Here is a 25,131-nt window from a genome sequence, read left to right as displayed (position 1 = left end):
GACAGGGTCAAAAGGTCTACAGGTAAAAGGTAGAAAGTGAATAAGGTTGACAGGGTCAAAAGGTCAACATGACAATGGCTGACACAAAAAAAGGTTGACCCAGAAATGTTTTTTTGCATTATTTAACCATATCTAAGCCCAATCAGCAAAAACGTGTACCCTTGCAGGCTCGCTTAGCTCACCACGGATTGGACAAGGTGGCTCGCTGCACTACCGCTACACTTGCCACAGGTTACTATCCCCATGTAGATCGTAAAATAAGCAAAAGTTCCAAAAACTTGAAAACTCCCTAAACAACTTGTACCGACCATTTGTGTGTCGACCAATGTCATGTTGACCCTTTGTACCTGTTGACCTAATGCATGACAACCATATGGGATTGACCTATTGACTGTCGACCTAGACACTGTCATCCTATACATTGGAACCCGCCATAGACTTGTTAGACCCCTGTCCACCACAAATTGGGCATATAAGCGTCAAAACTGGACCATGGGGCAGTGGAAGACAGTGACCTAGTCTGATGAATCACATTTTCCATGTGCAAGGCCAAGTGCATGTGCTTCGTTTACCTGTGGAACTGAAGACACAACGATACACTATGGGCAAAAGGCAAGCTGGCAGAGGCTGTGCGATGCTCTGGGCAATGTTCTGCTGGGAAACCTTGTGTCCTGGTATTCATGTGGATGTTACTGTGACACAGTCCACCTACCACCTACACATTGTTGCAGACCAAGTACACTCCTTCATGGCAACGGTATTCACTGTTGATCATGGCCTCTTTACGCAGAAAAGTGCGCACTGCCACACTGCAGGCATTGTTCAGAAATGATCTGAGGGACATGACCACGAGTTCAAGGTGTTGACTTGGCCCCAAATTCCCCAGATCTCAATCTGATCGAGCATCTGTGGGATGTGCTGGAAAGACATGTCCGAGCCACAGATGCGCCACCCTGCAGCTTACAGGACTTAGAGGAGCTACTGCTAATCTTGGTATCGTATACCACGAGACACCTTCAGAGTTCTTGTGGAGTCCATGCCTCGATGGGTTAGAACCGTTTTGGCAGCACGTTCTTTTTTAAGGGGGACCTACACAAGGCAGGTGGTTTTAATGTTATGGCTGTTGGGTGCATATACATAGGGTTACCTGCATTGTGGAAGGGTGCACAACTTTTTCCTTCTCCATGTTTTTGCATGACCTCTGAGGTTGCAGTGATTCGAGCTTGTCCTATACTACAAATATTACGTATTGTGCGCTTCTGATGTAAAGCGCTATTCTAGCCAGACGTTTACCAATGTAAATGAAAACAAAATCTTCAGATACTGTAAAATGACATGTGTAGAGTCCCCTTATTTTTATGATTAATTTCACACTAAAAGCTAAACAATATTTTCAAAGTATTTACCTGTATCTCTCACAATTCAGCTGCATATCTTCATCTATTGCATCCACAACCAACTCACCACAACATCTCACCTTCTAGACACTACGACAACTGCAAAACATAATAGTTTCTTTTAGTTCACTGGCTAGAGCCGTTTTATACTTTAAGCCCCTCATACTGTATAATAAACTTATTTATTTTAGCATTACAAAAACAAGCTAAAATAACTACAATGCTAGAAATATACTTCAAAATTAGAGCAGTCATTTTCCCAGTTTTTTTTCTTCTCCATGATTTTGCATCATCTCTAAAGGCCCGTACACACTGGCCGATATATCGGCCGTTCTCATGAATGGCCGATATATCGCGGGTCCGTCGGCCAGTGTGTACGGCCGATACGTCTGTGAACTCCGTCGTTCACAGACGTATCGCGTCGGCCCCGCAGCACAGCCAACGGCCAATATATCTACCGATATATTGGCGCGTCGCTGTGTGTGTACGGCGGTCGGCCGACCGCCCGTACACATGCTGCGGCAGCCAGCGGTGATTGACAGCTGAACTGGGCGGGCGTGTGTACACGCCCGCCCAGTTCATGACGTCAGTCCCCCGACAGATCGGGCAGTGTGTATGCACAGCACACTGCCCGATCCGTCCATAGATATATCTGCAGATCAATTGATCTGCAGATATATCTTTCTAGTGTGTACCCACCTTAAGGTAACAGTGATCTGGGCTTGTCCTATACTAGAAATGTTACGCATTTCCCACATCTATTGGAAAGCACAATTCTTGTAGTACTTTTAACAATATATGAAAAATTCTTCAGATATATTAAAGTAATGTCCCGTTAATCAGAGTTGCTGCCTTAAATTTGGCAACGGTGTGACAATGGAAATCAATTCAATTATTTTCATGATCAGAGGTATTGCTAAAGCTGGGTATACACTATACAGTTATCTGGCAGATCATCTGCCAGGTCTGGCTAGTTGGAATGAAAATCTGATAACAAATGAGAGGAAATGACAATTGCTCCCAAACACAAAACCTGTTCTCCAGACAAATGGATTATACCATTTCTCTGACGTCCTAAGTGGATGCTGGGGCCTCTGTCAGGACCATGGGGAATAGCGGCTCCGCAGGAGACAGGGCACAAAAGTAAAAGCTTTAGGATCAGGTGGTGTGCACTGGCTCCTCCCCCTATGACCCTCCTCCAAGCCTCAGTTAGATTTTTGTGCCCGGCCGAGAAGGGTGCAATCTAGGTGGCTCTCCTAAAGAGCTGCTTAGAGTAAAAGTTTTGTTAGGTTTTTTTTATTTTCAGTGAGTCCTGCTGGCAACAGGCTCACTGCATCGAGGGACTTAGGGGAGAGAAGTGAACTCACCTGCGTGCAGGATGGATTGGCTTCTTAGGCTACTGGACACCATTAGCTCCAGAGGGAGTCGGAACACAGGTCTCACCCTGGGGTTCGTCCCGGAGCCGCGCCGCCGACCCCCTTGCAGATGCCGAAAAGTGAAGAGGTCCAGAAACCGGCGGCAGAAGACTTTTCAGTCTTCATAAGGTAGCGCACAGCACTGCAGCTGTGCGCCATTGTTGTCAGCACACTTCATAGCAGCGGTCACTGACCCTGGGGGGGGCGCCCTGGGCAGCAATGATAGTACCTTATTCTGGCTAAAAATACATCACATATAGCCCCTGGGGGCTATATGGATGTATTTAACCCCTGCCAGGTCTCAGAAAAACGGGAGAAGAAGCCCGCCGAAAAGGGGGCGGGGCCTATTCTCCTCAGCACACAGCGCCATTTTCCCTCACAGAAATGCTGGTGGGAAGGCTCCCAGGCTCTCCCCTGCACTGCACTACAGAAACAGGGTTAAAACAGAGAGGGGGGGCACTTATTTGGCGATATGTATATATATAATAAAATGCTATAAGGGAAAAACACTTATATAAAGGTTGTCCCTGTATAATTATAGCGTTTTTGGTGTGTGCTGGCAAACTCTCCCTCTGTCTCCCCAAAGGGCTAGTGGGGTCCTGTCCTCTATCAGAGCATTCCCTGTGTGTGTGCTGTGTGTCGGTACGTGTGTGTCGACATGTATGAGGACGATGTTGGTGAGGAGGCGGAGCAATTGCCTGTAATGGTGATGTCACTCTCTAGGGAGTCGACACCGGAATGGATGGCTTATTTAAGGAATTACGTGATAATGTCAACACGCTGCAAGGTCGGTTGACGACATGAGACGGCCGGCAAACCAATTAGTACCTGTCCAGGCGTCTAAAACACCGTCAGGGGCGTTAAAACGTCCTTTTACCTCAGTCGGTCGACACAGACACGGACACTGACTCCAGTGTCGACGGTGAAGAAACAAACGTATTTTCCTTTAGGGCCACACGTTACTTGTTAAGGGCAATGAAGGAGATGTTACATATTTCTGATACTACAAGTACCACAAAAAAGGGTGTTATGTGGAGTGTGAAAAAACTACATGTGGTTTTTCCTGAATCAGATAAATTAAATGAAGTGTGTGATGATGCGTGGGTTTCCCCCGATAGAAAATTATTGGCGGTATACCCTTTCCCGCCAGAAGTTATGGCGCGTTGGGAAACACCCCTTAGGGTGGATAAGGCGCTCACACGCTTATCAAAACAAGTGGCGTTACCGTCTCCAGATACGGCCGCCCTCAAGGAGCCAACTGATAGGAGGCTGGAAAATATCCTAAAAAGTATATACACACATACTGGTGTTATACTGCGACCAGCGATCGCCTCAGCCTGGATGGGCAGCGCTGGGGTGGCTTGGTCGGATTCCCTGACTGGAAATATTGATACCCTTGACAGGGACAGTATTTTATTGACTATAGAGCATTTAAAGGATGCATTTCTATATATGCGAGATGCACAGAGGGATATTTGCACTCTGGCATCAAGAGTAAGTGCGATGTCCATATCTGCCAGAAGATGTTTATGGACACGACAGTGGTCAGGTGATGCAGATTCCAAACGGCACATGGAAGTATTGCCGTATAAAGGGGAGGAGTTATTTGGGGTCGGTCCATCGGATCTGGTGGCCACGGCAACAGCTGGAAAATCCACCTTTTTACCCCAAGTCACATCTCAGCAGAAAAAGACATCGTCTTTTCAGCCTCAGTCCTTTCGTCCCCAAAGGGAAGAAGACTGCAGCAGGCAGCCCATTCCCAGGAACAGAAGCCTTCCACCGCTTCTGCCAAGTCCTCAGCATGACGCTGGGGCCGTACAAACAGGTGCGGTGGGGGGTCGTCTCAAGAGTTTCAGCACGCAGTGGGCTTACTCGCAAGTGGACCCCTGGATCCTACAAGTAGTATCCCAGGGGTACAGATTGGAAATTCGAGACGTCTCCCCCTCGCAGGTTCCTGAAGTTTGCTTTACCAACGTCTCCCTCCGACAGGGAGGCAGTATTGGAAACAATTCACAAGCTGTATTCCCAGCAGGTGATAATCAAAGTACCCCTCCTACAACAAGGAAAGGGGTATTATTCCACACTATATTGTGGTACTGAAGCCAGACGGCTCGGTGAGACCTATTCTAAATCTGAAATATTTGAACACTTACATACAAAGGTTCAAATCAAGATGGAGTCACTCAGAGCAGTGATAGCGAACCAGAAAGAAGGGGACTATATGTGTCCCTGGACATCAAGGATGCTTACCTCCATGTCCCAATTTGCCCTTCTCACCAAGGGTACCTCAGGTTCGTGGTACAAAACTGTCACTATCAGTTTCAGACGCTGCCGTTTGGATTGTCCACGGCACCCCGGGTCTTTACCAAGGTAATGGCCGAAATGATGATTCTTCTTCAAAGAAAAGGCGTCTTAATTATCCTTTACTTGGACGATCTCCTGATAAGGGCAAGGTCCAGAGAACAGTTGGAGGTCGGAGTAGCACTATCTCAAGTAGTTCTACGACAGCACGGGTGGATTCTAAATATTCCAAAATCGCAGCTGTCTCCGACGACACGTCTGCTGTTCCTAGGGATGATTCTGGACACAGTCCAGAAAAAGGTGTTTCTCCCGGAGGAGAAAGCCAGGGAGTTATCCGAGCTAGTCAGGAACCTCCTAAAACCAGGCCAAGTGTCAGTGCATCAATGCACAAGGGTCCTGGGAAAAATGGTGGCTTCTTACGAAGCGATTCCATTCGGCAGATTCCACGCAAGAACTTTTCAGTGGGATCTGCTGGGAAAATGGTCCGGATCGCATCTTCAGATGCATCAGCGGATAACCCTGTCTCCAAGGACAAGGGTGTCTCTTCTGTGGTGGCTGCAGAGTGCTCATCTACTAAAGGGCCACAGATTCGGCATTCAGGACTGGGTCCTGGTGACCACGGATGCCAGCCTGAAAGGCTGGGGAGCAGTCACACAAGGAAAAAATTTCCAGGGAGTGTGATCAAGTCTGGAGACTTCTCTCCACATAAATATACTGGAGCTAAGAACAATTTACAATGCTCTAAGCTTAGCAAGACCTCTGCTTCAAGGTCAGCCGGTATTGATCCAGTGGGACAACATCACGGCAGTCGCCCACGTAAACAGACAGGGCGGCACAAGAAGCAGGAGGGCAATGGCAGAAACTGCAAGGATTCTTCGCTGGGCGGAAAATCATGTGATAGCACTGTCAGCAGTGTTCATTCCGGGAGTGGACAACTGGGAAGCAGACTTCCTCAGCACGACCTCCACCCGGGAGAGTGGGGACTTCATCGGGAAGTCTTCCACATGATTGTGAACCGTTGGGAAAGACCAAAGGTGGACATGATGGCGTCCCGCCTGAACAAAAAACTGGACAGGTATTGCGCCAGGTCAAGAGACCCTCAGGCAATAGCTGTGGACGTTCTGGTAACACCGTGGGTGTACCAGTCGGTGTATGTGTTCCCTCCTCTGCTTCTCATACCTAAGGTACTGAGAATTATAAGACGTAGAGGAGTAAGAACTATACTCGTGGCTCCGGATTGGCCAAGAAGGACTTGGTACCCGGAACTTCAAGAGATGCTCACAGAGGACTCATGGCCTCTGCCGCTAAGAAGGGACTTGCTTCAGCAAGTACCATGTCTGTTCCAAGACTTACCGCGGCTGCGTTTGACGGCATGGCGGTTGAACGCCGGATCCTAAGTGAAAAAGGCATTCCGGAAGAGGTCATTCCTACCCTGGTCAAAGCCAGGAAGGAGGTGACCGCACAACATTATCACCACATGTGGCAAAAATATGTTGCGTGGTGTGAGGCCAGGAAGGCCCCACGAAGAAATTTCAACTCGGTCGATTCCTGCATTTCCTGCAAACAGGAGTGTCTATGGGCCTCAAATTGGGGTCCATTAAGGTTCAAATTTCGGCCCTGTCGATTTTCTTCCAGAAAGAATTGGCTTCAGTTCCTGAAGTCCAGAAGTTTGTCAAGGGAGTACTGCATATACAACCCCCTTTTGTGCCTCCAGTGGCACTGTGGGATCTCAACGTAGTTCTGGGATTCCTCAAATCACATTGGTTTAAACCGCTCAAATCTGTGGATTTGAAATATCTCACATGGAAAGTGACCATGATGTTGGCCTTGGCCTCGGCCAGGCGAGTGTCAGAATTGGCGGCTTTGTCTCACAAAAGCCCATATCTGATTGTCCATTCGGACAGTGCAGAGCTGCGGACTCGTCCCCAGTTTCTCCCTAAGGTGGTGTCAGCGTTTCACCTGAACCAGCTTATTGTGGTACCTGCGGCTACTAGGGACTTGGAGGACTCCAAGTTGCTAGATGTTGTCAGGGCCCTGAAAATATAGGTTTCCAGGAGGGCTGGAGTCAGGAAAACTGACTTGCTGTTATCCTGTATGCACCCAACAAACTGGGTGCTCTTGCTTCTAAGCAGACGATTGCTAGTTGGATGTGTAGTACAATTCAGCTTGCACATTCTGTGGCAGGTCTGCCACAGCCAAAATATGTAAATGCCCATTCCACAAGGAAGGTGGGCTCATCTTGGGCGGCTGCCCGAGGGGTCTCGGCTTTACAACTTTGCCGAGCTGCTACTTGGTCAGGGACACACCCTGGCTGAGGAGGACCTGGAGTTCTCTCACTCGGTGCTGCAGAGTCATCCGCACTCTCCCGCCCGTTTGGGAGCTTTGGTATAATCCCCATGGTCCTGACGGAGTCCCCAGCATCCACTTAGGACGTCAGAGAAAATAAGAATTTACTTACCGATAATTCTATTTCTCGTAGTCCGTAGTGGATGCTGGGCGCCCATCCCAAGTGCGGATTGTCTGCAATACTTGTACATAGTTATTGTTACAAAAATCGGGTTATTATTGTTGTGAGCCATCTTTTCAGAGGCTCCGCTGTTATCATGCTGTTAACTGGGTTCAGATCACAGGTTGTACAGTGTGATTGGTGTGGCTGGTATGAGTCTTACCCGGGATTCAAAATCCTTCCTTATTGTGTACGCTCGTCCGGGCACAGTATCCTAACTGAGGCTTGGAGGAGGGTCATAGGGGGAGGAGCCAGTGCACACCACCTGATCCTAAAGCTTTTACTTTTGTGCCCTGTCTCCTGCGGAGCCGCTATTCCCCATGGTCCTGACGGAGTCCCCAGCATCCACTACGGACTACGAGAAATAGAATTATCGGTAAGTAAATTCTTATTTTAACCAGTTTGTGTGAATTACAATTTTTGTCCATTTTCCAGTGTTTGGGAGCAAATGGTCGATTGTCATTTGCTCTCATCCATTACCAGATTTTGATTCCAACCAGCCAGATCTGGCAGATGATCTGCCAGATAATTGTATAGTGTATGCCCAGCTTTAGAACATCAGTCTGATTTCAAGTATAAGTTTCTAGATATAGTACCTAGCATATTGACCTTAATTAGGCAAAATTATATTTTGAGTGGATTACGGTAACTTTAACTGGCTGAAGTGATGTTGACATTGTGTAATGTGTTGAGTGATGCAGCTGTAGGTTGAATTTTGGTCTAGGCTGAGATCTACCACAACTGGTTTAATGTACATTTTATAAAGTAATTGTGATGAAATAGTTCTAGTTAGTTATGTTTTGTTTTTGCAGACACCGGTTCTCTACTGAACAGTTTATTTTTATTTTTTTACAACTTTTTATTGAAATACAAGCATCAATCACAGACATTACAAAGGGTGGGTACAGTGTAACATTTGTAACATTTTGACATAAGTATATGAAGCTCAGAGACAATATTGTTACTGTTACAAGCTGATCAGAAGGATGGTGAGAAAAAAAAAGCAGGACAACGAAAAACAAAATCTACTTGAGAGAAGGGGTAAAAAAAAATAATAATAATCAGATACCCAATATATTGGCATTGCCTGATGCTCAGCTTCACCACTACTATTTCTATATGTTCCAAACCAAACAAACTGGGAAGCAGCTGCCGGTCAGCAGTCTACGTCCCTGAAAAACAAAAAGGAACTTAACCCAAAGCAAAACATGAAATTAGGAAGTAAGGGAGAAGGTGTGGGTGTAGGTGTATATATATATGTGTGTGTGTGTGTGTGTGTGTGTGTGTGTGTGTGTGTGTGTGTGTGTGTGTGTGTGTGTGTGTGTAAAGCAGTATGTGTGACTCACAAAACCTAGTGGATGCTCAAATGACTATAACAAAGATAGTTTGTATATGAAAGAATAACACCGTAATCAAGACACTAATGTTTTGTAGAGAAATACGAGCAAACGTGTCAATTGCATAACAGTGTCCAGAGGTAATCATATCCAGAAGAACATACGTATTTATATAAAAGTAGCATAGTGTTCATGTTACAGAACCCACAAGGCCCTAGTATAGTAATAAGACATATAACGTAACACGGAACTGAGGCAGGAATATAGAAATCTGATGTAAGTAAACAATGTGGTAAGTATGAAAAAAAAAATACAGCGTGAACTGTGTCACTAACAATCCTAGATGTCTAGTGTAATCCAAATAAAGTAACTGCTGATGACGGTCAAGAGTCACGTCTTAGGTACAAAGTATCATGGTCTATATCATATAAATGTGTCCGACTTTGGTAAAACAAAAGAGCAGAGAAAAATTAAGTGATCAATCATGTAACTGCCCCTGAGAGATCCCGAAGGAGAGGTAGAACATACACAACGGGGGGGGGAGATAAGGAAAAGCAATGACTGTGTTCCATAAACTGGGGTACCTAACCAAAAGCTACAGGGAACAAAATGATACTTGCAGATGGCAATCAGTAATCTCGGCAGGAGATCAACATCATGGGCTGATGAGGAATTTGCAACGTGCACTGGGAAAGCCTCTAGCTCACTATGTATACCCTGTGCTGCAAAAGGGAAAGTAGCAGGACTGACCTGCAATACAGAAGCAGCCAGGTGGCTGGAGGGTGTCGTTGAGAAACTAACACTAGCCTCTCCAAAGGGGGGTATGGGCACGATGGGAACTGACAAAGAACTAGGATCAGACATGGCTGGCTCAGTATTCTCAAAGTTGTTCTTTAGTTGGGCTAGTGCGGCTGGAGAAGGGGCTTGGGTGTGTACAGAAACAGGATCTGTATCAAAAAGGGACAGTAGGCGGTTAAACCTGCTGTCTAGGTATGGCATAAAAATCTTCAAAAGCTCTGCTGTCAAATAAGCGGCCATATCTGTGGCAATGGGTTTTAAAGTAAGAGCTTCCACAGTCGTCGTAGCATGGAGAGTAAGGGGTGAGGAGAAACACTCTTCCGATGAGTAGGTCTCGTGGGCAGTCATGGCAGGAGAGTCATAGCAGCTTGAGTGAAATAAAATTAAAATAAAAACACAAAATAAAACGAATTTCAATAAACCCCAGTGGATCTTAGCTGAATAGCAAGGTTATAAACAACCAGGGGCTGCCAAACACTATATTGTACAAAATGCTCCCTAGGTGATAGTATTAGACTATAGTTGAGTGGTTAGTGTCAGTATATAACAAATGGAATCAATAGAATCAGAAGCACATTAAGTAATATACAGCAATCTTAGGCATAGAGATAATGCAGTACTGGGGGCCACTAAACTGTAAATACCCCAACCACAAAACTAATATTGCAATCCGATGTAGCAAACAGAAAGGGGGGCAACACTCCGAGAGCCAGGTTCTCCGGTCAGTTACCTCACCACCAACATTATATTGCTGGTATCAACTTTGTAAGCAAAGTTCCGAAGGTAAGGGCTAGTTAGAAAGCAGAGTCACCAGATAGGGGAAACCCACAGCGTCCAAACAGCGGCTGTTCCATGATGGTTATAAGTGATCGTCTCACGCGCCGTCCAGGCCGGGTCCACCAACCACCCTCGCGCACCCCGCAAGAGCCGGAGCAACAGGGGCCGGCGGCCGCAGAGTCCACCGCGGCACGGCAGTCAAAGGAGACCTTGGCACAATACACAGCGGCGGAAGCCCGACAGCAGCCGCGGGCAAGCAACAACTCTGCATCCAACAGGGACTTCACACCAGCGGCCCCGACCACGATCCCAGCAGGCGCAGGAGACAACGAAGTTCGGTCCGCCCATGCAGCCCCAGATGTCCGCGAAGCTGCAACAACCACCCCACACCAGCTCCAATCCCAGGGCCCACACAGGAATGCGATGAAGCGGTCCCCGTCCAAGAGACCACACTCCGAAGGGTAGGTGCCGCAGTGGCCAGAAGGGGGGTATGCGGGGCTGGGTCCCGGAGCGCAGCCGAATCCTCCGTCACCCCAGCAGGGTTAGTCCCCAGTTGTATGCCCGCAGTCGGGTAAGTCCCGGTGACGGCGATCAAAGACAAGTCGTCCGACAGTCCACAGCCAGGGAATAATCGGACACAGCAGGGAACCGCAGGTATAATAAAGAGAGTCCCAGGGTAGGTAGAGAAAGTACCCTGCCTTGTCTCACACCGATCTTCGCGCCTAAGCTAGGCGGTCATGCACGCCATCCATATCGATGGCTCGACTCCGGTGATAAAAAGGTCCTCAGGGGCAAATTAGATATCAATCAATTCCTCAAGGTTCGGGGAACACACCAACATCAAGCATGTATCCCCAAAACGCCAGGATGAGGAGGATTGCTGTAGATTTTTGCAGCCCCTGTCTGGACATGGATTAAAAAGCGGCCATGCTGGATGCCCCGCCCACCGGAAGTCTACTGAACAGTTTATGGTATAAGTCAGGGGTGGCCAACCAGTCAGAGGCAAAGAGCCAGAAAAGATCTGTAGTCAAGGGCAAGAGCCAGTATCATGCGCGCGCCTTTGGCGTGCGTGCAAAAATGGGGCGTGGCCTAGTTTTCACAAAGCCACACCCCATTTTGTGCGCACACCTTTCGGTATGACGTTTGTAGGAGTATGACCTTGTGTCATAACTCCGTTTTTAGTCATGTTGTACAGTGCCACATACATATAATGCCCCAGTACAGTGCCACATACATATAAAAATGCCAATAAATGGGTGCCTCCACACTGCCAGAAACATATGTCCCCACAGTGCCAGATACATATATGCCCCCAGTACCAGATACACGTTTCCACAGTGCCAGATACATACATGCCCACAGTACCAGATACACATATGCCCCACAGTGCCAAGTACACAGATGCCTCCAGTGCCAGATACACAGATGCCCCCAGTGCCAGATACACATATGCCTCACAGTGCCAGACATATATATGCTCACAGTGCCAGATACACATGTCCCTACAGTGCCAGATATGCCCCCAGTGCCAGATATACATGTCCCCACAGTGCCAGCTATGCCCCTAGTGCCAGATATATATGTCCCCACAGTGCCAGCTATGCCCCCCGTGCCAGCTATGCCCCTAGTGCCAGATATACATGTCCCCACACAGTGCCAGCTCTGCCCCCAGTGCCAGCTATACATGTCCCCCCAGTGCCAGATATACATGTCCCACCAGTGCCAGATATACATGTCCCCTCAGTGCCAGCTATGCCCCCAGTGCCAGATATACTTGTCCCCACAGTGCCAGATATGCAACCAGTGCCAGATATACATGTCCCCACAGTGCCAGATATATATGTCCTCACAGTACCAGCTATGCCCATAGTGCCAGATATATATGTCCCCAAAGTGCCAGCTATGCCCCCAATGCCAGTGTCCCTAAAGTGCCAGATATGTCCCGAGTGCCAGATATACATGTCCCCACAGTGCCAGCTATGCCCCTTGTGTCAGATATATATGCCCCCACAGTGCCAGCTATGCCCCCGTGCCAGCTCTGCCCCCAGTGCTAGATATACATGTCCCCACAGTGCCAGCTCTGCCCCCAGTGCCAGATATACATTTCCCCCCCAGTGCCAGCTATGCCCCAGTGCCAGATATATATGTCCCCACAGTGCCAGATATATATGTCCACACAGTGCCAGCTATGCCCCCTGTGCCAGTGTCCCCACAGTGCCAGCTATGCCCCTAGTGCCAGATATATATGTCTCCACAGTGCCAGCTATGCCCCCAATGCCAGTACCCCACAGTGCTAGATATGCCCCCCAGTGCCAGATATACATGTCCCCCCAGTGCCAGGTATACATGTCCCCACAGTGCCAGCAATGCCCCCAGTGCCAGATATACATGACCCCCCCTTCCCCCATACTGCTCACCGCGCTGCTGCTGTCTGTGAGGGGAGGAGAGCGCAGCGTGCGCCTCTCCTGCCCCTCACTCTCCGGTGGCAGTATCTTTCTTCAATTAGGCGCCGGTCCGTGAGCCAATCAAAGCTCGCGGTCCGGCAGCCTTACAGTAGCTGCTGGTTCGCGAGCTCTGATTGGCTCATGGACCGGCGCTGAATTGAAGGGTGACACCGCCGCCGGAGACAACTGTATGTGCCGGGCAGTGGTGGCCAGGAGCCGGCCGAGCCGCATGCGGCGGATGAAAGAGCCGCAGGTTGGCCACCGCTGTTCTAGAAGATAATAGCTTGAATCTGATTGGTTGCTATGGGCAACATCTCCAAATCTAAAAACCTGCTCTTTAGCAATATACTAAAGTACGACAGTTAGACAGTTTTAAAGAATTAGAAGGATGCTTCTTCAGTGTCATATGGTACCTGTCCAGGCATCTCTTACAGGCAGATCCTGCAAAAAGGACAATTAACCATATAATATTTTCCTAGAAAGTGCGTATCCCCAGAATGGGTTCTACTTTTCCACTCTGTGCACACTATAAGATGGAATTCTTGCTACTGTTATTCTCTAAACATTATGGGCCTGATTCAGAGCTGGATGTATCTGTAATAATGGAAGCATCGCCTGTTTTCAAGGGGCCCATGTGCACCGCAACACCTTGCACCCATTATAGAAACGCCACTAGTCTTCCACCCTCCTGTGTCTCTCCAGCCTCCTTCCCCATATTTCATCTCCAGCCACCTGCCCTCTGTCACCTCCAGCCCTCGGCTCTCTGTGTCACCTCTTACTCCCTGTATCACCACTAGCCTCCTGCTCCTTGTGTTACCTTCAGCCTCCTGCTCCGTATCACCTCATGCCTACTGATCCCTGTGTCACCTCCTAGGGTGTGAGCAGGATGCGGGAGACCTGCCTACTCTTCCGTGGGTGTGGGGGGGCTACCCCAAAAAACGGGAGCCTCCCGTAGCTTCCGGGAGAGTAGGCAAGTAGAATCCAGTAAGGAACACATACATATCTCAGCAATAGATGTGTCTGACCTCGTGAGCCCCACAAAACCACCATAGAGAGCAGGTTAGAGCCATGGAACAAGAAAAATTACCTAATTATATAATCAAAAAGACAGTTGAGAAGATCCGCAACAAGAAAAAAACCCTTTGTTACCATAAATATAGTTGAAGAGTAGGAAAATATAATAAGGGTCTATGAACCAAATACCTATACTTGCTGTGGAAATCCGTCACAGGCAAAGGTTGGTGTTGCTCCCCAGAGTCAGGAAGTCAAAATAGAAGAAGAAAGAAAAGAAGACTCTATTTTGGGGGCACTCTTAGAAATACAGGACAGGGCTATAGTTATCCTGGTTGTCATAAAATATAACCTTTATTTATCCATTAAAATGTGACAATGTAACAAACATAACATAAAGAACTACACATTGATCTATATATTAGTACTACAACACAACTATTCATGTGTTGATTAAACAAACAATATTGTTTCTTAATATAAATAAATCAATCAATACCCCCTGTAGGTATGCCACTTCCATATAACTTGTTGTGAACTTCACAAATGTGGCTGCACCCAGGATTAATGATAGTGATAAGAGTTTATCCCTCACTATAACTGAAAAATTGTTGTATTAGGGAATTACCGTCTCAGCATACACAGACAATACAAATCTGCTATCAGTGTCTCATTGTAAGTTTTCACACCTTCATTGTCATGATGATGTCAGACGGTGCAGTGATGTGAACAAGCCCCACGGGTGAAACGCGTTATCATGGCAATCCCGCCGCGAGAAACTGTCTAACTACTGGTTCAATCGATACCCTCAGCTCCACCCGGGACCGTCCGTCTCAATTGCATACACGGTAACACCTCGGCCAGCTCTCATCCACGATTGCGGTGCAGCGTCCTTGCAATGGGGGTATTGATTGATTTATTTATATTAAGAAACAATATTGTTTGTTTAATCAACACATGAATAGTTGTTTTGTAGTACTAATATATAGATCAATGTGTAGTTCTTTATGTTATGTTTGTTACATTGTCACATTTTAATGGATAAATAAAGGTTATATTTTATGACAACCAGGATAACTATAGCCCTGTCCTGTATTTCTAAGAGTGCCCCCAAAATAGAGTCTTCTTTTCTTTCTTCTTCTAATTATATAATCCCAAACCAAAAACAACTGCCCTAGGATGAAGATAAGGGGAGTCTGATAGCAGAGTCCCCGGCAATATTACACAGCACGTGCCAAGTTGTATTATGAAGACAACTCATGAATGTGGGCTCTTTATTATCCTACATAGACATAACATATCATAGGAGATTTTGTAAATTAAAGCTCCTGCCTATTGTTTTTCTATTAGACACACTTATCCAGCATATCTAGCGTCAGATGTCAACACATAGCGATGGAAGCTGTCCCCAACATCCTCACTACATACAATGGTGTGCTATAATTATGGCTGGTGTCCATTCCACATCATGATGTCCACACTGGGTGACATCATTGGTGGAGCCAACCTGCAGGCCCCCGTTACGGTTCATCCACATAGTGTAAAAACCCCCCAAAACAAACGCACAAGTGAACCCAATATTGATGTGTGCCATTAATAGATCAAACCTCTATGAAAGTACATAGAATTGGTCAACAAACTGGGCATGGTGAACATATAGGGATTAGTAGATGAAACCATCCCAAAGTATGTTCCTATGATGTATTAGTGTAAATTATACATGTAATTGTTTCTGCATGTCATTGAAATAGCTAAAAGTTTTCCTCTCTGTATCAGGTAGTCATGTTCGAGTAGAAATTCATCCCAAACATAGTAGGCCCCAGATCTTCAACAGGCCGCCAACCCCAAAAGGTAAGGACCTCTTTTAGGGATTTCTGAAAATAACTTTTTTTCTATAAATGCCAAGTAAGTGTACAGGGACTTTGCATCCCCTGGTTGGGATTTACCTAGGGGTAACTTTACTAAGCAAGCCGATTGTTTCTCGGTATATTTAAGTAGGAAGTGTAAAACGTAAAACAACAACACTTTACTTAGCAAAACACACGTATTTTGCTTTGAATAGTATTGATATCTACGTTCTTTCTTAAACACGCCGTGAAGCAGCAACGTGCTTAGTAAATTTACCCCCAACCTCCTTTTCTTTACTTCCATTATTTGCTGCGTTTTAAGAAGGTCTAGTTAGTATATATATATCTATCCAGGAGACGGCTGGCTCAAGGGATACAGAGGGATATGGCCAGTGGCAGTAAGCTCAGGCTCCATGTTTACATTAATAGACTATTATGGGAAGGAATGCAGAGATAGCTAGACATGACGATTTGACAGCTGTGACCTCCTGCAGAACAGGCATCTGCTATATGACTGTTCATATAGACCACAATATCCAGTTAGCCACATGCAGGGCTGCATAGAATAACTATGCGCTGTGCTGCTATCTATGGGCCTGATATGGATGAGGACGCACAGCAGCGATCCTTTTCAGTGACAGAACTGCGAGCCAACGCCTACAAGTGAACAGAGATGCCCACCAAAGCCATTGCAACATTCTCAGCAACTGCATACTCCATTGCAACTGTGACACAGATGCGAGGAATCGCGTAAAATAGCCACGGGAGCTGCAAGCTGAGACACCTGCGTTTCTGCTGCAACTCCCCGTTATTTACCCTAAACGACCTCTTCCTGTCAATAACTGCAACAGATTCCTCAATGCGAGCGGCATCACAAAGGTACCTTGTCGCGACCGCACTGCGGCCATCTACCAATAGTCGCTAGTTGCAACACCATCGAAGTTGAAACCACATCTGAATCAGGCCCTATGTGCAGCAATGGGGAAGCACAGTTATCAGTAGAGGTTACTCTTAGTCCCATCCCACATAATGGTAATGCCTACCGCATTTATGAAACATTCTTTTACAGCGCGTTATCACAGTAATATAAATTCATTACTGAAAATCTGTTATTGATCCCTAATTGATATACACAGCAAGCTTCATACTTCAAGTAATTGCAATAAACCACAAACAAAGCTTCATCTTATCTTTCAAGGTCATTCATTCATCCACCACTGAGCTTAAACAGGGAAGGACATGGCCCCATTACTGCTTGCAGCTCCATAGTATTTGCCAAAATAATCCACCAGGGTCCACCAATATTACATCCAAATTTGCAATCCAGAAGGCAAAACATAAAGAAGTTCATTTAATGAGGACCCCACAGTCCTACGAAGTTTCAGCATTAGCATTTCCAGATCAATCAGTCTATGGTTGAACTGTCTCTACCTCTGACTATCGAACACTCAGTGCCAGCCCTATAGCTATCTATCTATCTATCTATCTATCTATCTATCTATCTATCTATCTATCTACCTACCTACCTACCTACATACAGGTTGAGTATCCCTTATCCAAAATGCTTGAGACCAGAAGTATTTTGGATATCGTATTTTTCCGTATTTTGGAATAATTTCATACCATAATGAGATATCATGGTGATTGTACACAAGTCTAAGCACAGAATGCATTTATGTTACATATACACCTTATACACACAGCCTGAAGGTCATTTTAGACAATATTTTTAATAACTGTGCATTAAACAAAGTGTGTGTACATTCATACAATTCATTTATGTTTCATATACACCTTATACACAGCCTGAAGGTCATTCAATATAATATTTTAGTAACTGTGCGTATTAAACAGAGTTTGTGTACATAGAGCCATCAGAAAACAAGGGTTTAACTGTTTCACTCTCACTCAAAAAAAGCAGAATTTCAGAATATTTGGATATGAGATACTCAACCTGTGTGTGTGCGTGTGTATAAATATATATATATGTGATTGCAAGAGAATGCCGCGCCACTTGTGGTACCACCAATTCCCAAATAATTAAAAAAACACTCCCAGTTATTTGGGCGTCAGCTGCCCCCTAAAAAAACGGCAATGGTAGGTTGCCGCAAAAGAGAATAGGGATACCGGATAGGGGTTCTAAGCGACCTGAGGTGTTTATATGTGGCCGAGTGTAATAAATATATAAAAGATATGTATAGTAAGATATAAATTTATTTCACAACACTAAGAGTAGGTTAAAATACAATGCCAAAGAGATATTTAAACGAATATAAAAAAATTCTTTACATAAAATGCAGTTCTCTAAAAATGACTATTTTTTAGAAAAAAATGGATACATAAAATTCTCAATAAAGTGCGGATTGCTTGTGCAAATAAGCTACATAAATGTAGGAAAAATAGTAATGAGAGTCTTAACTGATATAGCAGGAGGTCTCTGGGTGAAGGCCCAACGCGTTTCATCTCTAAGACACCTTCATGGGGTCCCATGAAGAAGTCTTAGAGACGAAACGCCAGTGTTACCTATACAGTGAGTGAAGTGTATTACCTGGGGTGTGCAATACATTTCCACATTTCCGGATGTGCAGTGCATAGGTAGAGAAGACACAATCTGGCTGTCTGGTTGTGAACTGTAATCTCTGACTAAAGTTCTTGTGAAATGTCACAGCACAGACCCGTATATAAGCAGCACTGCACACTAAAGAAGTCAGCATGTTCCCTTCCTTCACAAACTCGTTATGGAGCTCAACAGAGGCCACCGGAGAGCCATGATCTTCTACGACTGCAAGAGTGGTCTGCGACAGCAGGAGAGTTTTGACCAATTGTGAGCTGCTATTGGGGAGGAAGCACCACCTTGAATCACTGTGTTGGAGTGGTCTGCAGACTTTCGGTATGGTAGACAGTCCTTGGAAGACGGGGAGTGCTGTGGTCAACCTGTGTCCGCCACAACCAAGGACAACGTTGCTGCTTTGCAGGCCATAGTTGAGGTGGACGCCAGGGTGACCATGGCCCAGTTAGAGAAGGAAATAGACATCTCATCGGGATACTCCACTTCAAGCTTGGCCTGAGCAAGGTTTCTGCACGCTGGTGCCCCATCAGTTGACTTGAGAGCAGAAGGAGGCTCAGGTGACTTGGTGCGGCAACAAGCTGGTCAGGTATGTGGGCGGTCGCACAAACTATGTCTGGGTAATCATCAGTAGCAATAAATAATGGATCTACAGTTTTGACCCCGAGACCAAACAACAGTCAGCCCAGTGGACCCCAGTTGGAGGTGCAGCACCACAGAAGTTCTGATGTGAGCACAGCGTGGCCAAGCAGATGGTGGCTATTTTATGGCCAAGACTGGTCATGTAGCTACCATACCACTCATGCAGCAGCACACCGTCACTGGGGACTGGTACACCAATCAATGCCTGCCGGAAGTGCTGGAAGCAATTTCCAGATGCCATCCATGAACTCTCGCTCGCAGTGCCAGTCTCCTATCACAACAATTTACCTGCCCAAAAGTCCAGGAAAGTGGTTGATTTTCTGGCCCATGAACGAATCCAGGAGCTTGGTCTTCTGCCATACAGTCCATACCTGGCCCCCTGCGACTTCTTTGTGATCCCTCATATCAAGCTTCATCCAGTATGTAGAAGACATATCTGCTTTGGACTGGTCCAGCTGCTTCACCAAGTGGTTTGATAGCATGCAACTTTGAGTAGACTTCTCTGGTGAATACTTTGAAAAAATTTAATTAATGGTCACTTTGTAGATCGAAATCTTTTTGTGCATACGGAAACTTATTGCACAACCCTTGTATGTGCTCTTAACCAGCAGAAAGACATCTGTGATTTTAGCTTTGTGAGGAAGAGCAATGATCTGGGTCTCATGTCAATGTTGGGCAATGTTTGAAAGGTGTGACTTTAGCCTTTGTCAGAGTAGCCACTGGTGTAATTAAGAGAGTATGGTATGGTTTATTGGGGTCCATTGCCAAAGTAAAAGGTACAATGTTTTCCCCTCAAATTGCAGAGTTACTGAGCTCATCTGGGGCAGCACACGTGGTAGAAGTAGGATATTACCCAACGTGATCCAATCAGGGAGATGTCACGTATCTAATACCACCAAAAGCTGGACCTCAAGTTCCGTGATATGGATACTACAGGCCTCGTACACTGTCATCTAGCGCACATACATAGTTCTCTTCACTTGGGCTGAATATCTCCCTACTGGACAACTCCACTCTGTCCAAGATCCATACGTAGTACTTGCTCCTATTCCCATTTACAGGACTTTTATCAGGGTACACCCACCCTGCACATTCCCTCCATTGCACAATAAGATTTGCAAACCTTATTATCAAGCCCTTAAACCTTCAAGCTTTCTTTCATGCATCAATCCCTGAACCACATAGAAACATAGAATTTGACAGATTAGAACCACTTGGCCCATCTAGTCTGCCCTTGTACACAAACACTCTTCACACTATGGTTATTTTTTGTTGGGAGCCAATTAACCTACCAGTATATTTTTGGAATGTGGGACGAAACTGGAGCACCCTGAGGAAACCCATGCAGGTACAGGGAGAATATACAAACTCCACACAGTTAGGTCCATTGTGGGAACTGAACCAATGACCTCAGTGCTGAGGCAGTAATACTAACCATTACACCATCCGTACTGACCCCTTCTTAATCTTCCTAATATATCCTCTCTTATTGCCACCCCACAACACCAATTACACAAAACACACGTGTACTTTTCTATGTTCAAAAACCTACAGACCTCCAAACAAACATTGCTGTGTGACTGGATCATAAAGCCAACCTAAGGGGCAGACTCTTAGCTGTGAGCAGTCACTAGCAGCTTGAGTTTTGCATTTTTCTGTGCATTCTGTACCAAAAAAAGCACACTAAGGGGCAAAACCATGTTGCACTGCGGGTGGGGCAGATGTAATATGTGCAGAGAGATTTAGATTTGGGTGGGGTGTGTTCAAACTGAAATCTAAATTGCAGTGTAAGACTAAAGCAGCCAGTATTTACTATGCACAGAAACAATATATCCCACCCAAATCTAAATCTCTCTGCACATGTTACTTCTACCACACCTGCAGTGCAACATGGTTTGCACATTAGAGTGCTTGTTTGGTTTGCTAACAAACCTAAATAATCCCCTATGTTAGGCAGATTATTTTCGCAGCTCCGTAGGTTGCAGTCAGAACATGCCTTCTTTAGTTAACACGTGTAATTGAATCTGCCCCTAAGTAGTTTTTCCCATTGCATTGTAGCTGGACTAACATATCAAACTATTTTCCTGTACATGGCAAGATTTCCAGCAACGCCTTGTTACCTCTTCATATGTTCAGAATTATCCTGTTTTGTGTTAACATGTATATTCTGTGCTTGTTACCAAATGTAAAGTGTTTCAGAATATAATGCCACTATATAAATAAATGTTATTTATAATATTAATAATAATAATAATAATAATAACAACCAGACTTTTCCTGTTTAATGATACTGTAGTGACATTGTGATATTCCTGCATTTTTATACTTCCATTTAATTTGAAATGTATCAACATAAACATATACAAACCATGAATTGCTCAGGCTATGCCTATTCTTACATAACGTCTCATAAATAAACCACTCATCTCTAAGTATCAGCATTGCTGCGTCTGTACTAGAACAAATAGGGTAACACCTACAGTACTGTATAAAGGGTCACTGTGAAACATTCTGCGGGAGGCTCTGTACCTTAATATCATCGCAGAGCTCCGGGAAGGGGGCTTGTAATACGCCGACAATGCATAAAACTGCCCTGGGTTAGATGCCAAGGCACTTTACAGTCTTCCTAAGTGATGCTGGACTGGAATGTCAGCGAGTACTAGGACATGTTGTCTATTTCTTGCAGATATGGCAGTTCCCACCAGAAATGGCCTCAGATGGGAGCAGATGCCACAGCCCAGTGCCAAAGACTTTTATGGTAAGGTGCCTCTGCATTACATCTACAATTCCCCAGTGTGTGTATAGCCTGTCACTTCCTCATGTATCTGTATGAGATTTTATTTAACACACTGGGAAGGAAAAAGTGGAATTGTTTGAAAATTCTTTAGAGAAAATTGTACATTTTCAAATAAGTAATTTAAACTTCTCCACTTTTTGTATATGTCCCAAACTCATGAGCAAATCATCCTCTACACATATTTGTGCTGCTGCAGGCAGGAAGATGCTGCAGACTGGATAAAAGTGTTAATCCTTGTGGCTTTACAGCTGTGATGGACAACGGCAGGCCGTCCTGTAAGGGGACAATGTGCCACTTTAGTCCTCTTCCTAGCGGCTGAATGTCACACTGCATTCACTGATTCTATGGTCTGATCTCTTAAGGTGTCCATACACTAGTGCAATTTTGTCCGATTTCATCCGATTCTGACGTTTCGGGACGATAAATCGGATGAAAACGGGAAAATCGCATGTGCTTTACCTCCGATCCGATGCACAGTCCCATGAGCATCGGATCTACGTCCCTAGATTGGAAGTACTGCACTATAGATATATCGGATCCCGCAGGCATGGCTGGGATCGCATATGATACATCATGGGGGTCATTCCGAGTTGTTCGCTCGCAAGCTGCTTTTAGCAGCTTTGCACACGCTAAGCCGCCGCCTACTGGGAGTGAATCTTAGCTTATCAAAATTGCGAACGAAAGATTAGCAGAATTGCGAATAGACACTTCTTAGCAGTTTCTGAGTAGCTCCAGACTTTTTCGGCATCTGCGATCAGTTCAGTCAGTTTCGTACCTGGTTTGACGTCACAAACACACCCAGCGTTCGCCCAGACACTCCCCCGTTTCTCCAGCTACTCCCGGGTTTTTCTCAGAAACGGTAGCGTTTTTTCGCACACACCCATAAAACGGCCAGTTTCCGCCCAGAAACACCCACTTCCTGTCAATCACACTCCGATCACCAGAACGAAGGAAAAACCTTGTAATGCCGTGAGTAAAATACCTAACTGCATAGCAAATTTACTTGGCGCAGTCGCACTGCGGACATTTCGCATGCGCATTAGCGACTAATCGCTCCGTTGCGAGAAAAAAATAACGAGCTAACAACTCGGAATGACCCCCCATATGCAAAAGCACCGCTTCCAATGTATCGTATGGTTCAAGGGAAATCTTATGCGACTTCTCCCTCGGAAAAGTCACATAAGTGTATGGGTGGGTCAAAGGCCAGATGAGGCCCTTGAAAAAGAAACTACTAGCCACCAATGTTATACACACTGGCTGTACTGTAGCTAATTATTACTAATTTCTTAAAATTAGTTACAGGTAAAACAACCCGTGCTCAAAAAAGGCATTAGCGTATTGCAATATATTTTATTTGAATCATTACAAATTGTTACCGGTCAAATGTGTAGGATATCTAAGTCAGGCCTGATGGGCAAAAAGTAAAATGTAGAATTTTCCGAATGACAGGAAAGAGCTTCAGCAGCAAATTTTTTATTTGTTTGACTATCTGAAGCTAATATTCACAAAGGCTGTCTGCTGTGGTTTGTAATATAAGCGTTTGCCTGGTACACGTCTGTTTATTCATCTGCTCAAACAATGTATATTTTATTAGCTTACCCTTGGGACAAATCCAGCCTCAAAACAATGCCAGTCAACTTAAAGAACTTTGAGAAACTGGATGCTTATGCTGCGCAGGTAAGTTGGATGAGGCATCTTCATTGTGTTATTGAATCGGCTATTAATGTCTGTTATTACACTAGCTATAAATGTCTGTTATTGAATTGGCTACTAATGACTTATTGAATCGGTTACTAACATCCATACATGCCGACCTTCTGGCTGCTCTCTCCGGGAGAGAGCAGCTAGGTCGGCTCAGCAGGGGGGCAGTGGAGGGCTGTGACATGAGGAGGGGTGGACCGGAGGTGGGATGGAGTTACATCGGCACCTCCTTTAAGCCACGCCCCCACGATCACCGGCATTATACTGCAGGGGGCGTGGCTATGATGACGCAATTCAGCAAGAATCGAGTCATCAACTGCCCGGACTGCCCACTTTACACACTAAGTGAGCGGACAGGCAGGGGCAACCTGAAGAATCGGGAGACTTGCTTGCTCTTCCGGGGGCCGGGAGGGTCACCCGATTTTCGGGAGCCTCCTGGCCATTCCGGGAGAGTAGGCAAGTATGATAACATCTGCTATTGAAATGAAGCACAGAGTGAAGTGCATCTTAGGGGTATATTTACTAAAGTGCAGGTTTTTAGCAGTGGAGATGTTTACCATAGCAACCAACCAGATTCTACTTATCATTTATCTAGCATCTTCTAGAAGATAATAGCTAGACTCTGATCGGTTGCTATGGGCAACATCTGCCCTCCTAAAAATCTGCACTTTAGTAAATATACCCCTTAGTGTCTTTGATCTTTGGCGTCTGCAAGTTAGTAAGGTCTAGAATTAGGTGAAGAGAGCTAAGGAAAGTTGATATGGCAAAACAGATGTACTGTAGCAAGCTGCAGGCCTCACCTCCATCTCACACTGCTGGGGCTCAGTAACTATGTAGCTTAGTCTTTCTTTACGCAGATCGCCAATAAAGGTCGTGCTCGATGAATCCACACCGTTACTGCTGTGTTACAAGGAATGGTGTAAAATAATGCAATCTAAAGATTATTCACAAATATGACTGTCCAATTAGCAAATAGCATGACCCATTCCATTACAGAGATATCACTGCTGCTAAGTACAACGTGGAAAGGTAAGACAAAGGTAAGGAGTCATGGGGTAAATTTACTAAGATGGGAGCTCTACATGAGATGGGATGTTGCCCATAGCAACCATTCAGAGTCCAGGTATTATCTTGTAGAAAGTTCTAGATAAATGAGAAGTAGAATCTGATTGGTTGCTATGGGCAACATCCCATCTTAGTAAATTTACCCCTGTGTGTTAGACAAGTATTTGAAAAGTGGTGTAATAACACTCTTTCTCCTTGTGTGGTATAGAAGATCTACACTGAATAGGTAGACAGTTATTAGATAAACACCATATGGTTGACATGCATTAGGTCGACACAAAAATGGTCAACACAAGTTTTTTTTAATTTTTGGGTGTCATTTTGTATGTTGACCCCATCTGTGACCCCAATTAGTAGAAACGTGTACCCTTGCAGGCTCGCTTCGCTTGTCACACTTCACACAGGCTACTATTCCCAAGCGTAGTCTGATTGGACAGAAAATCAAGCCAAAGTTTTATTTAAAAAAAAACAACTTTTGAACCTGTCAACCTTTAGCTCTGTCTGCCTTTTAGCTGTCAACCTTTTTC

The 25,131-nt window shown here is 45.4% G+C and overlaps 1 protein-coding gene across 2 annotated transcripts in view; it reads left to right on the top strand.

Moving 5' to 3' along the window:
* KY (kyphoscoliosis peptidase) overlaps positions 1-25,131 on the top strand; it is a 49,383-nt gene that overhangs the window by 5,763 nt on the left and 18,489 nt on the right. Inside the window, exons 3-5 of one of the 2 annotated variants that reach the window (XM_063915560.1) lie at positions 15,763-15,837; positions 21,728-21,799; positions 23,433-23,515. In XM_063915560.1, coding sequence (XP_063771630.1) covers positions 15,763-15,837; positions 21,728-21,799; positions 23,433-23,515 — 230 coding nt within the window. The remainder of the gene's footprint in view (positions 1-15,762; positions 15,838-21,727; positions 21,800-23,432; positions 23,516-25,131) is intronic. The other variant, XM_063915561.1, reaches the window with a different exon arrangement.

The sequence above is a fragment of the Pseudophryne corroboree genome, chromosome 4, assembly GCF_028390025.1.
Source record: "Pseudophryne corroboree isolate aPseCor3 chromosome 4, aPseCor3.hap2, whole genome shotgun sequence".
Lineage (NCBI taxonomy): Eukaryota > Metazoa > Chordata > Amphibia > Anura > Myobatrachidae > Pseudophryne > Pseudophryne corroboree.
Note: the sequence above shows the minus strand (reverse complement) of the source record. Positions and strands in the feature narration are given on the sequence as shown.